The following is a 14298-nucleotide window of genomic DNA, read 5'->3' on the forward strand; positions in this document are numbered from 1 at the left end:
TCTGTATTTAAAGAGAATTTTCCCCCAGTCATTTTAAGGTCTTCATTCTACTGTCTTATAAAGGCCGCTTTTCCTTTACTAAGGGCAAGACTGAACTCAAAATCTTGTCCCACACATGAAGTGGTTCAGAGAGAGAACAGCAGGTTCAAAACATGATTAGTTCCCCCTCCATTACACCACCTCCACTGGTGAGGCTTTCCTTAGCAAGATTAGTCTGTAATCCCAGTTAGTTCTTCCAAAAGCTATGCAAAAAGGTTTCACATTTCCCTGATCGGGCAGGCAAAGTTTTCTCTCAGACACTGCAGATGCAGGAACAAGTGAGACTTCTAAAAACTGAAGCCTGCCCTACAGCCATCTGAACTAGCAAATACAGGCAGCAATTTACCGAGGGTCACATAACAAGAAACAGGCACAAACTCTCCCACCTTTGAGCAGCGCTAGACACAGACAGCACATGCGAAGTTAAAAGTTACCCAGACAGCCACTCGTAACCCCGCTGGCTCCCAGTCAGAGCTGCGCTGCAAGGGAACACAGCGCTGAGTTCTTACCTGAGCCATCTTCCTGCCATAGAAAAGATTTTCCATGACAAGCAGATCCAGCTTCTTTTCAGTGTTGTTTTGAGAGTTCTTGTATCCAATTCTATACACTCCAAGGATTTTGGCCAGTGCTGTGGGCTTCTGATGAAGAGAAGACACGAGGTAAGATGTCTCCATACAGGCAATCAGCAAACAAATACTAGAGGCACCACTGTTCTCTCTGTATTACAGCTTAGAAGCCGTAGCAAAATTCCTACTTTTCATCTTAAAAACACATTATTAGTACAACTCATACCCTCCAACACTTGGGTTTTACTTAAATGAAAGGGGTTAATGGAAACTGTTACTGGTCTGTAAAATACAGAACACTGTCTAAAATAAAAGGTTGATTTAAATACCTTCTGCTGAACTGCATTAATGATGTAAGTGAAGTAGTGTGGAGCAAAGTCAAGGAATGACTGGACTTCCAGACGAGGCATCTGCTTCAAGATGAATCTATCATCTGTTTTAACATCAGAGGCAACAGGGTTACATACAGTAAGTGATCTACTCTTCGCAAGTTCCTTAGGTCTGTCACGCAACTGAAGCGGTTTGACAAATTAAAGGACTACAATTCTTTTAAATCCTTAGCTACAGAAGCTCTTTTCTAGAAACTTTTTTACTTCATATATTCTGAATTTCAGAATTTCAGTCTTTTTGCAAATCAGGGAGAAGAGATTGTCTGTGCTAGATTTACCTCAGCTATATGGACTTCTAATACAGACAACAGAAACAGCCTACAGACTTTTCCATTCAAGACTTGTTTTAAGTAGAGGCCTACAATGAGCCACAATTAAAAAAAAAAATCCTATAGATGAACTATAGCATGTGGAATTAATTATAAGAAACACTGTGTCTTTAATAACCAGCTTTTCTTGAATTACACTCAAGTTTTTGTTTTCTGAAGCCTGCCTAAAAGAGTACAGCCCTTCTGCTCAACTGGCCTCCCTAGCTGCTACTACTGAGTAAGAGAACTACATTTTGTTCTGCGCATACAAAGAGACAAATCATCTGATATTGAAGATCCCGAAACAATCCACTTTCCCTTCTGAGTGGCCACTGAGTCAGCAAACCTCTGGCTAGGCATAGTCAGGAATTAAATGACACACTAACCACCACCATCCCCAAATAATACCCTCTCGTTATGAAGGGGGAAGAGGCTGCATTTACCCTCAGTCACATAGAACGCAGCCCCAGATTTGCCACCTCGTGCCTGCCAGGGCATAGAGTGAGAGAGGGATCGGATGAAATCCTCTTCACTGCTCCCCAGTATCACTTCACGCATCTTGTGAAACTCGCCAGCGTAATAAATCCGGCAGTAGAACTTGGCATTTGCATCTGAAAACTCTGCAAAAGAAAGGTCTTCCTCAATAACAGCACGTAAAACTTACTGACTACCCAAGATGACACTTAAAAGATTTTATTAACGTCTAGAAGAATATTATTGTGCTCAACATTCCTCTCTCGTACCTATTGTACTGCGGAAGTTTAAACAAACAAGATTTAAACGGAAAATGTACAGGGAAGTCAACGCCCTTTAGGTTAGCTCACAGTATATGCCATGGAAAAGCATCCAGACAAAGGATCAATTAAAGAAAAAAAAAAGTTTTATGGGGTATTCTTGAGAGACTGATTACAGTAAGTAAAAATTGCATTGCTCTGTTCTTGATTTATTTTTCCTTCATTCTCAATACAAAAAAAAATTAATTAACTTCAGGATTTCCATTACATTTGTATGAATAAAGGAGTCTGTCAGCTAAGACTTCAAGTTACTGTTTACAACTACTCACGGAGTTCCACATGGGGATTCACCAGCTGTTTCTTCTGTCCATCTCCTCCATCTACATCATCTGAAGACATAAAGGGACAATTCATTCAGGATTGTTCTTTATTATTAAGAAAGCCATGTAAGATACTACTTGTCAACTCATACTACAATAAAAACATTTTATTTTTTCAAGAATACAGAGAGAACTACACATAGGGAATGCGAGATACAGCTATAATGGTATGATATATGTATGCTAGAAGAGCAGTGCTGTTCATGGGTCAGATAACTACAGGCTTTCTCTTCATTAATTTTCCATGAGCTGAAACAATGGAAGACAAAAAGGAAGCGAGGAAGAGAGAGTAAGCTGATTAACTAGAGTCAACTCAATCCAAAGGCATTCAAACCCAGACTACAAAATGTCCCTATAGTCACCGGGGTTTGAAAGACCCTATTTCCCTTCTCATAAAGCAAAGCAATGTCTTTAGGAGGAACCTAATTTGATGCTCAAATCATTCATTTTCAATGCATATTGAGTAATCTTGGACTGTTGAAAAAGTATGAGCAGAGTGTGTTCCAGGCCTTAGAAATATGATTAAGTTTTGGGAGAAGTAACAGCCCAAGACAGAAGATGGACTCAACAGTCTTGTACCTTGAGTCTCTGCTCCCTGGTTTTCTGCTCCCTCTTTGCCCATCTGTCCAACCTGGTAGTAGGCACTATCAGCACCACGTAAGGTCTCCTTCTTCTGGGAAGACAGGTCTGGACTCTTCCCTCCCGTGCCACGGAAAAATGACAAAACACCAGATGGTTTCTTCGCTACAGTGAAAAGGAATAAAGAAGTTGGCCTTGGCATTTCCACAGGCAGTTTAACAAAAGCATGACTCATATGAGCATTCTCCATTCATTGTTCAAACTACAGGAATGAAGTCGTTACACTGTAACTCATTTGCTATTCTTCAGGCAACCAAGGTCCATCAGGTCAGCTGATTTACGTGTTCCAAGTACCATGCTGGAATGGTGAGTCACTTGACAACACAGATCAAGTGTGAGCATCTTTAACGTAAGAACCTCACTTCTCCATTTCAAAATATTTTAACTGCTATCTTTTTAAAGATGACAGTGACAAGAGATCGGAACATACGGGCGTCATACCCTACTGAACAGACTGAACTCAAGAACAAACCAAGGTCTACTACATCATAACATACTAAATCAGGGAATAATAAGTCTGATCTTGTAAGAGTCACAGAAAGACATCATGGGCACAGACTTTAAAAAAAAAAAAAAAACACACACACATGCCCTCACCCCCTCCTGTTCTACATCAAGTCAACTCTAGGACTAGTCACAATTTCAACTCAGAATGCATTTTCTTTGTTCTAACTTAACTTTCACAAGAGTTAGAACTCAGGTTAAGTGGACTCAAGTCTGAGCTGAGATTAGCACCACAGATAAGATTTTGGCAAAATCATCTTACGCTGTTCTGGTTCTGCATTGCGATTTGAAGGACCCATGTTAGCCTCAGGCAGGCGGACAGGGCTACTGCTCTTTGGTTTGCTGTCTGACATGCTGAAAGGAGAAAGAAAAAAAACCCATAAATACTGCTACCCAGGCACACACTGTACAATGTTACTCCTGTACATTTATTTCTCCTCCATGCCTAACACTAAATACTGCTAAGGGAAGAGGATGCAGTTCAACATTGTAATGGTGTTAGACTCTCCAAAGCTGTTCTCCACCTCATTGAGAGAAACCTCTTGGGGCTCCATAGCAACAGTTCCATCCATCACCACACGCAGAAGTAAGCAGGCCTAGTAATCCCTACCATGCACGCAGTCAGGGGATCAGGTGATGGAGCCAGCACAGTCCCCAACGTGAAATGGAAACTCAGATACTGCAAGTACGTGTTGGCTGCATGGAATGCATCAGATTCCATCAGGAAGCTAGGATGCTAACAGAGGCATATTTTGAGGGTCCTTCTCCATCCTAGTTTTGGCTTATTCACTACAATCACTGTGCCTTTCACTGTGTACTACAGCTCCTGCACGTAACCTGTTCGGCTGTAGTCCTTCTTCAGAACTGTTCTTCAGAGATGCTTTGGACAACTCATCCAGGGCATTTCTGTACTCCTTGCAACTGAACGGAAAAGAAAAATAAAAGAAAGAAAAGAAGGAAGAAAAAAAAAAAAAAAAAGGAAAAAATGTTAGCTGTTCTGTGGGAGACTTTGTAACACTAACCCAAAGACTCAGTTCAGAGTCAACCACAGGGGAAAAAAAGCCCTCCACAGTACAAAAGCCTTTCCATTTTTTCTTACAATTAAAGCTTCATTCCCTTACAACAGAAGCTGCTCTAGATCATACTGCAGGAAAAATCCCCCCTTGTTTCTCCCTCTTCCACAATTTGAGAATGTGCTTCTCTAGAAGTCTGCCATCATGTGACACAAACCCCAAGATTTACTGGCACAGCTAGTTTGGAGAACTGAGTAGTAGCAAGAGCTACTACAACCACAGGAAAGTATTCATAATGCAGTCTGTCTCTTGCCTAACCATTGCTCCCTAGCTCAGTTGCAATTTATCCAGGCTGGAGAGATGAGCAAAATTTAGTAGCACTTCTTTCTCTAACAATATCACATTACAGGGAACGCCAATTCATTTTTTCATACTAGAGTTTGGCAAGAGAAAACCAAAATCCAGCTGTAAGTTGGAAGACCTACTTTCCCTATCTCAGTAGTAAAAGGAGAGAGTGTCAGCTCTGGCAGAAACTCTCAACACTGCTGAGTGAAAAAATTCTGTCATGCTTGTTACCTATCACTAGGATTTAAATATTCCTTGCACAGAAAAGCTGCCAAAGTACATGTGCCAGATGCACAGCAAAATCACACCAGTACCTGAGAGCAAAAGCTATAATGGAGCTTGGTTCTTTCTCGCAGACTGCAATAGGTACACGTTCATGTTCATACATTAGGTAGTGCTTATCCGGGTCACTAAATGAAAATGACATAGGGAGACTGTTAGAAGATGGTAAAAGTTTGTGGAAAGAAAAAGTTTTGGTCAAAACCCAGATCTCATCACCGCACTCCCAGGCACAAGCTGCAAGTCTCAGCGTGGAACCAAAGCTCCCCAGATCAGCGTCTCCCAATAAGCACATTCATAGCTATGTGGTTAAGTCTAAATGGTATGTGTTAGGGCAACCAGCACTTCAAGCAAGCTGCTTATATCAGAACACCAGCTCCAAGTTAGAGTAAGAGTCTGTTTCTGCTTAGCAGCCACTGTTACTAACGGCACCAAAACCTGCCTGAGTTTGGGCTGACTGTCCTGCAGCATGATCTGCAGAGTGAAGTTAGGGGACACACCTGCAATCTTTTCTGAACCAGCAGTTTAGTACAGAAAAATCCCCAAAGCCTCCTGGGTTTCTGTAAGATTTCCTTTTACTGACCCGTAAGGTCCAGTTATTTAACTTTTACCTCATTAGCTCACGGCCTCCACTACTACCCTGGCAAGGATTCAGAAGTTAAACTCAGGCTGCCAAACGTTAGGCTCATGTCAAACAAGAAACACTACAAAGCACACAGACCAAGTAGCTGAAAGACTTTCCAGCCTGCCCGTTTTCACATGAGGGGGGGACTTGAGGGCACATGCAGTAGCCACTGAACCTGACCTACACCCAGGCAATGCCAATTTGAGTCCAACCCTTGGAAGAGGTCTGGAAGCAAAAACAAGAGGCAGCATGTAGCTTTAGTAAGTCTTTGTTAAGGAAGGACATTTCTGCTCCCTCCCTGCAGCAACAAAGCTAGAAGGTTTCTCCCTCTTCCCCTCCCATAAGAGATCTGAGGAGGCATGCTAGGAGGAGGAGAAACTGATAATGTATAGGGACAAGGGTGGCGTATTAATAAGAAAAGCGGGTAACCTACAAACACCTAGAAGGGACACAGAAAACTTCTTACCTCGACCAAGTTCCATAGCTTATTCAGAGGCAAACCCAAGTAAGGACTTAAATTATATACTGCGCAAAGGAAGCATGCATGGCTGTTTGCAATTTGACCAGGCTACTGGTTTTCTACCTCATATATATTATGCAGTACTTACAAGGGAAATGGAATGGGGTTATAGTTGTTTCCAGGCAAAAAGTTAGCCAAAATAGCTTTCATAGTAGACTTCTCCTTCACTTGACTGTCTGTAGATCCCAGTGAGTGTCCATCAAACACATCTGAAACAGAGATAAGTTAAGTCTGCATCAAAAAAATCAAACTTCAAGCTGTAAGTTCAGACCACGGTTACCAGGTTTACTAAACAGATCTCACACACTAGCAACAGAGAAGCAAGAGAAAGAATACAAGGCCACAACTGAACTATACCTTCTGAGCTGCTTGTTGTATCCTGTTCAGACAGTGTGTTGGCACCAGTCATATGCTCCGATACAACCTCTGGAGAGGTGGGCAGCTGAAGATGGGTGGAGCCTGTGGAGCTCTGACTTGATAAAGTAGTCAGGAATCGATCCTCTGAGATTAGAAGGACAGAAGAAAGCATTTTACATGGCTATCAGAAGTAACATTGCTTGCTCCCAGGCCAAGCTATCACCAGTGTCTATTTTCAGTAAGTTTTTATTTAAAGCAGGTAAGGCCACCCACCCAGAGCAAAGAAATGGGCAAGCCCATCAGCGTAGCACATAACCTCCAGAAAATGCATATACTTATACCCACTACTCTCAGTTCCCACAAATTCTCAGTATGCCTCACAGATAAGAGGTCTCAGCACGCACAACTACTTCACAGAAGAGTTGAGAGGCATTTCCCCCAAATTCCTTGTTATTTAGAAAGCCTCAGAGTTTTTGAACAAGCTCAAAGGAAAACCCTTGCTGGCCCCTTTAGCATCGGTAGTAATACAGCTTCAGATTAGAAGCAGACTTTGCTGTTTTTAATAGTAAGCTAGAAATCGGCTTATTCCCATCTGACACAAGGAGCATTCACCATTCCTCCAAATTACTGAATTTGACAAAGGCTCCCATGTTATATCAGGGAAAGGGTTACAGCAAGCTTCTCTTGGTAGTTTAAGAAAAATAAATAAACGATCAAACAAACAGACCTTTTTCTCCATTTTGCAGTGCTGGAGAAGCATTGCGTGGGGAAGCATCCATGCTACTGATCTAGGCAGAACAACAAAATGCCGATGCTGATGCCAAACTCTTTATAACAGCTGTACCCCTTCCTCTGTGGTACACTTGCAAAAGCAGATGTGCCACAACAGAACACTCCCACCCACTGTTCTCAGCCTCTGTACTGTCGCCGTATCTGCCACCAGATGAAAAAGACAAGGCAACAGCAACCCAGCTTCACAAGATGGTTATGACTGCCACCATCTCTGTATGCTGCTTTAAAGGCTACACTCTTCTTCCATATAAACCTACTTGCTGCTAGATGAAGGCAACGTGCGTTTTAACATCCAAGAAATGCGTGTGAAGTGGAAAGGACGTGCATGCACACAACAGAGCAAACCCAGGGTCTCATGGGGTTACTTAGCGCACCTTGCTAGTGTTAGAACTACGGGGAGTTCAGTCTCTCTGTACGACGCTTATATTGCACTGCCTTGCGGTCTGGCCATTTTCCTCAAGAGTGTCAGCTGCCCAAAGGCAGCACGCTGGCAGCTCCACCCTTAGACAGAGCTCTTGAGGCACCAGTTCAAAATCATTTATACATCCCCTCAGCCAGTTCCCCCAGGACATATCACAGAACAGAGATGAGCCTGCAAATTCCTTATTGTTCTTCCCTGGTTTCTTTACTCTGCCTCTCCTGATATTTTTTTACTTTTCCCTTTTCACAAGGGATAAACCTGATGGGCCTAGGGTCTAACAAGGCAACCTCATTCTTATCTAGGCATACACTTGACAATCAGCTCTCCACTGTCAGTATTCATATTAACACCATGCAAACACCACAGAAAATCATCAAATCTTAGTCATAGTCTTCTGTATAATATGGCTCTTGATTCACATCTTTAGGAAAAGATACATGCAATTCAAGCTTTTACAGCTGAAAGCTACATGATGCAGTAAAACAAGTTTACTAATTATTAAAGTGACCTGAAACCAGTCTTAAGACTACTGTGTTGCCCCAGGGGGGTAAAAAAATAATATGTTTAAGTAGCTTCTAGCCTGCTACTTATACCTTGCTTTCTTCACCTTGCCTCAGTCTCCCGGGGCTGGGTGGTACTGATGGCCGTTTTCTCCCTTTCTCTTGTTGGAAGAGATCCTGCAATCTTAAAAACAAAGCAGGGGGGGGGGGAATAAAAAAACACCACAAAACAAACCACCAAAGAAAAATTAACCAAAAGATAGGTTACGGATATTAGCCGTGAAAGGCACAAGTTATAAAGTTTCTCCACAGTAGCATGCAGCCTTCACAAGTCTTTACTGCAAGCTCAGATGCTTGCTAACATGTGCCAAAGCTATGTTTCAAATGGCAAGACACAACATTTTCTTCACCTCTGAAGTAATTCCACCCAATTGCCTACTCATGCTCCCCTCTTCCCCTCTCTTCCACCTTTATTCAAATGACACTTTCTCCTCTCAGATGCAAGCTGTGCTCTACACCACAGTACTTTTATTATATGGCCTCAAATGATTTTCTGTTCCAATCAACCAGCTCTGTGGTCTTAACTGGCAGAGGACATTCAGCACAAGCTGTACAGATTGTGTTATGACAGCAAGCGTGCTATAGGAAGAAAAAGTACAGAACCTCTTCCCACGTATAACCAACACATTATCAGTGTTGCTCATGGTTCCAGCACGTGCCCTCTTACCTGTTGTTCCAGGCTTGCAGCATCTCACAAAGTCCTTGCTTTTTAGCTATCAAAGACTCAAAAACAGATTGCAGCTGTTGAGGTGTATCTAATGATGATGACAGCAGCCTTGCTTGGATTTTCTCAGTCCAGTTTCGAAATTCCCCCTCTTCCATCTGCCAACAGAAAAACTGTCAGTGTTCTGTCACCAGAGATGACACTAGATCCGAGTGGCTTCTCCACACACTTTGCCGCCTATGGTCTGCCAATGCAGAAGGAATCTATTACCTCCTTTTGGGCAAAAAGGTCTTCCATCTTCTCTTCCCTCGTTTTACTGAAAGTATCCGTTTTCAGAGAAGCAAGGCGGTCATCAACAGCAAGATACACTTGTGACACCCTGTGAACAGGGATGCAAAGAGTTAAGCTGTGACTACTTAGGACATCTTCAACATCCTTTATTAAAGTCTGAACGTGTTTAAGGCTAGCATTTAAAAATGCAAAAGACAGTATCTGAGAGTCTTCTGCACAGTAGGCTGTCCCACTGAATTTATAGAGAAAGTTGGAAAAAAATCGTTAGTATAGCAGAAACCTAGAAGTTACACACACTGACGCTCCTCTCCACCACTTATTGTTTGCAGTGGAAGCTGTCAGAGCACAACACAAAGGTCACAAATACCTTGCTAGCAAAAAGGAACTGTTTTGTCACCTGTGTCTAGGAAGACTGGGGCTGCAAGCCAGACCTCCACCAGCAGGGCTCAGAGACAGCCAGGGTGAGAGTACCTCTGTTTCAGCTCTAAACAAAGCTCCACAGGTTTTGAAGTCAGGCAGTCACAGAGACATCAGCCACATAGGAATGCCACCACCGGGCAGAACAGCAGTCAGGCTGGATTTAAGTTTCTACCGTGCCCATCTCCCACCTTTTTTCTCCTATGTTTAGAAGGTGTCTAGGCTTACAGTAGTTTACCTTAGACTACAAGAAGGTACTAGACTGTCTGCTGTTATCATATTCAATAGCTAACAAAGGTAACGTCTTTTACACACCAGAGAGTTTAGTTGCCACACCACCAATATAACAAAACCAGTTCTGTTAGGACAACAGATCTGAGCGATGCTTTTGCAGTTTTTCTGGCCTGAAGGCAGGATTTAAACTTGGTCAGATCTTCCAAAAAAGGAACATTAGCAAAGTGTAAAAAGCATTACCTGCAGTTTTCAGATTAAACTGTCTAGGACTACCTCCTCTGTTCCATTTTTAATATTATGAGAAGGAATTAAAAATACTTCATGAGTGCCTGAGTAGGCATTTTAAAGAAAAGGTGACATTTCAGACACCAGCTGAAGGTCAAATTTTCAGTGGCTACTTGGCAACATCATTTAGAACTATGCTGTATCACTCAGATATCAATGCAACATCCGGGGATCGAGAAGAGAACCTTAAATTTCTACCAGCTATGTTTAAGCTGAATTGCCACCAGATGAAAAAGTAAGAAATTAGTACAGAGCAGGTAAAGGTAATAAAGGAGATTCCAATGTTGACTTCCCTAGAACTATATACACATATAAAGGTGTTTTAAACCATTACTTTCCAAATAAAGAATGAATGTTTAGCAAGTCTTATTTATAGTAGCAAAAATAGTTTTGTGTTCTGCTAATAGAAGTCCAAACTACAAATAAGCTGAGGAAGGCATTGAAAACAAAGCTTACTTTTGAGAGAAATCTTTGAGATCCTGTAAAATAGTAACCTTTAACGGAGCCTGCCGTTTGATGTAGATCTTGGGCAGTGGGACACACACTTCAAGCAGCCGGATTGGGGAGTAGCTGTGAAGGCAATACAACAGCTATTAACAAGATTCTCCCCACACAGTGCTAATTCCGCACCATACTGCGGTTTGTGGCCCTTATATGAAAAGATACCGTATCAACATGTCCTGGGCTTTAGTCACTTTTAGTAGCAGTAACACCCGGTTCATTTATCTCCTAAGCAAAACGTAAAACCACAGATCATATTGCAAAAACTAAGTTCTGAACATTTTCAAGATTAGACAGGAAAAAGCATTTCCCTTTTGTATGACGAACTGGAGCCACCTACTCTTAGGAACACTGCCTACCCACCCCAGCCAGAACAGCGATGGCACTCACAATGCCCTCTGCAAGCCAGCACACACCCCTGCTCCTGTGGTTACAGTGCAGTTACACTACCCCATGCTATACCCAAAGCGAAGGACAGACCTGATGAATCCTTACTAGAGCTATATGCTTCACATAGTACTAGAGAAAGACAAGGAAGTTTTTAGCAGTGGACCTCACCTGAAAGATGCCACCATCTGATTATAGGAAAAATACTGGTGATAGTCATGGTGAATGGAATGACCACAAGGCTCGGCATTGGCCCTCCGAGTGTACTGGTGCCCATAGAATCTCAGCTCAAGGTATTTTGCGAAAGACATAGACCAAGAATCATTAGAAAGAGGAACAACGGGTGTCACCTGAAAAATTGAAAGCCAAGTGTTTTAATTTCATCCTGCCACCAAGATTAAGGACAGGCTAACCTAGCCAGTAATCTAGTATTTCTAGTACCACAAGTACCCATGGCCCGAAACAAACTAAACAACAACAAAGATAGCATTTATGCAAAGCTAAGGCTAACACATAGTTAAAAATCAATTGGATAAACAACAGCTGCTAGTTGATGATGACAGCTGCTAAGCTGGGGGAGTCCAAACATAACCTTGATAGAGACTTATCTCTCAAATGCTATTTCCCTGCATAGAGACAATTTCCAGCAACCCAGCCAGCAGCAGCGGTTTCATCATATACTTTTCCCCCAGTGCTTCTTGAGCTACAAATACATTGGTATTGCTCTGCAATGTATTTCAACTTCAGCAGTGCTTGCAAGCTTATAGTAGCCAATTGCTTTATATATACTTAATAGCCACAAACATATTAGTGTTTACATGAGCACACAGAAATGAAAGGTTAGAGAACAAGCGTATATACAGCCGTGTAGGGCTTGCCTTCAGCAAATTACATTAACTTCCTCCGGGTATCATTAAATCCAACAGCCGTGTTTAAGCCGGTGTAAGTATGTGAATTGAGTCATCCACATGGGTAATTGAGATGTTTTGCATTTCAGGCACTACATGAATCTTTTTTTATTGTTTTATTTCTCATCCCTCTGAAGGCTCTCAAGTTTTGCAATGTTTAGCTTGAAGTAAGTATCCAGTTGGTAATGTTTTTTTAGCTAAATTACAGAGCAAGTTTCAGACAACACAGAATCTTACTATCTTGTGGGTTTTTAAAGCAATTTATCGTTCCTCTAATGAAGATTTTACTTACTTTCTAATAACTGCTAAAGGAAGTCTAGACACCACATGGACACACTGCACTGTCCAGTTCATAGCAGATCAAAGAATACCAAGTGTTTTTAGCCAATTACTAAGCCAGCAGGTCTCAGTGTCTGCCCTTCCCCATGCACGCATTCCTCTGACACTCATCCCGATTCACTGCAGGGAAGGGACCATACTCTTCACCTCTACGAGGGCAACGCCATTTTTTCCATGTGTCAGAAAGTACAGGGCCAGCCACAACAGGAACATTAAATTGGAACAGCGATGGTTCTTAAATTCACATCCTTACCTGTTTGCACAGTCTACACCAGGAGTAAGTCAGAATGGTGTGCTGGTACCCAGGGACCGGGGAGTCCAGCTCCTTTAACACAATTTGCACACAGCCTTGCCCGTGAACAAAGCGACGAATGTGGTGCACCATTGGTGTTTCACAGAACATGCTGGGGCACTGGTAGGAAGGCCTTATGCAGAGAAATGGAAATACTTATGATCATATGCTAGGTACTGCTGAAGAACTGATTCAACATATCTAAGGTGCCTTTTAATATCACAGTGCTATTTATCTTTCCTGTAAAAGTCTCCAAAGCCTCTAGTGAAGGCTAGTGTTTAGGCAGTGTGAACTGTAGTCGTTTAAAATAGCATGTAGGGAAGTTCCCTTGCCAGCAATGTATAGGTCCCAAAAGCAGTGACTAAATACTGGTTGCCATCACAATCTTTTTACAATGTATCGCTTTCTACCAACATATTCCATATAGTCCACAAAAGAGGGATCAAGCATCTGGAAGTGCTTGGCACCAAATTAGAAAACAACTTTGGCAGTGCACCATAGCAAAGGCTACTGAGGACAAAGATGTGCCAAAGAGTCTTCAGAATGGTAACATTTCAGCTCCTTAAGGAAGAGGTGAGCAAAATAGTGCCATATAACTAACCTCTCTGAACAGAAAAACCCATGACCTTTCTTTGGATGGGTTTCTTTTAGGTCAGGGAAGAGAGACTGACATCCGAAAAATAAAAGCTGAATCGTTTAGGTACCAAAGTGAAATAGGAATTCTTCACAAACAGGCAGAAAGAGCCCAAAAGAGCCCAGATCCTCCTTGCTTATACTGCAGGGGGGAAGGAAAGAATTTTAATTCCTGAAACTATGGAGACTGAGAAGCATTTGCTTTAGCACACACCAGCTGGTCAGCAGAGAGAAACAAGAACTCAGAAGTGGGCAGCTAAGCCCCTCCTGCTCAGTGGTCAGCACAAGGAAAATTACTTGTTCCTCCAGGGAAGGCTGAACGTTAAGAGCATTTTGCTACTGCAAGTGACCAATGGAGAAAACTGAGAGGAGCCACAGGATACCCATCCAGTTTCACAGCCTGCTGAGACTCTGTATGGTGTTCTGGCAGTACTGGTTATTACTGAAACATAACAACGTGCACCTCTGTCAGATGAAATAAATTACACAGTACTCTGCCAGGGCTAAAGGTCTTCTGGACTATTTACCTTAGCCACCTTGCAAATAACACAATGCCTTACTCTGAGATGTTCAGATAACACTAGAAGAGTAGTTTTTTTCCCCAGAACTTGTATTTAAGTTCAAATAGGAACCTCAGAAAACTGTCATCAGTACAGTTGTTTCCCTTGGAAAACAGCCACTTGGAATACATGCTCAGACTATTAACTAGGCCCTCAAAGCCCTGATCACTACAAGAAAGCGCTGAGTGCACACATCTGTCTTTATGAACTTACAAGTCTTGTTTCATAATCTGTTTCACCTGCTCATTAAAGGAAGTAAAAGGGACAGGAACAAAGTGGGAAAGCTGTGGATGTATTTGCTTGTAAGGTATGAGCA

At 42.2% G+C, this 14298-nt stretch overlaps 1 protein-coding gene across 9 annotated transcripts in view; it reads right to left on the reverse strand.

Annotated features, from left to right (window-relative positions):
* Positions 1-14298, reverse strand: part of PIKFYVE (phosphoinositide kinase, FYVE-type zinc finger containing) — a 69786-nt gene that overhangs the window by 8446 nt on the left and 47042 nt on the right. For all 9 annotated transcript variants that reach the window (XM_037398187.1, XM_037398190.1, XM_037398188.1 and 6 more), the window contains 17 exons: positions 12751-12922; positions 11422-11600; positions 10819-10932; positions 9406-9514; positions 9139-9293; positions 8505-8595; positions 7426-7486; positions 6699-6842; positions 6430-6550; positions 5232-5327; positions 4397-4480; positions 3822-3913; positions 2996-3160; positions 2366-2425; positions 1746-1922; positions 935-1038; positions 549-677 (listed from right to left, as the gene is read on the reverse strand). In XM_037398187.1, the coding sequence (XP_037254084.1) occupies positions 549-677; positions 935-1038; positions 1746-1922; positions 2366-2425; positions 2996-3160; positions 3822-3913; positions 4397-4480; positions 5232-5327; positions 6430-6550; positions 6699-6842; positions 7426-7486; positions 8505-8595; positions 9139-9293; positions 9406-9514; positions 10819-10932; positions 11422-11600; positions 12751-12922 (2053 nt within the window). The remainder of the gene's footprint in view (positions 1-548; positions 678-934; positions 1039-1745; positions 1923-2365; positions 2426-2995; positions 3161-3821; positions 3914-4396; positions 4481-5231; positions 5328-6429; positions 6551-6698; positions 6843-7425; positions 7487-8504; positions 8596-9138; positions 9294-9405; positions 9515-10818; positions 10933-11421; positions 11601-12750; positions 12923-14298) is intronic.

The sequence above is a fragment of the Falco rusticolus genome, chromosome 8 (genome assembly GCF_015220075.1).
Source record: "Falco rusticolus isolate bFalRus1 chromosome 8, bFalRus1.pri, whole genome shotgun sequence".
Classification (NCBI taxonomy): Eukaryota; Metazoa; Chordata; class Aves; order Falconiformes; family Falconidae; genus Falco; species Falco rusticolus.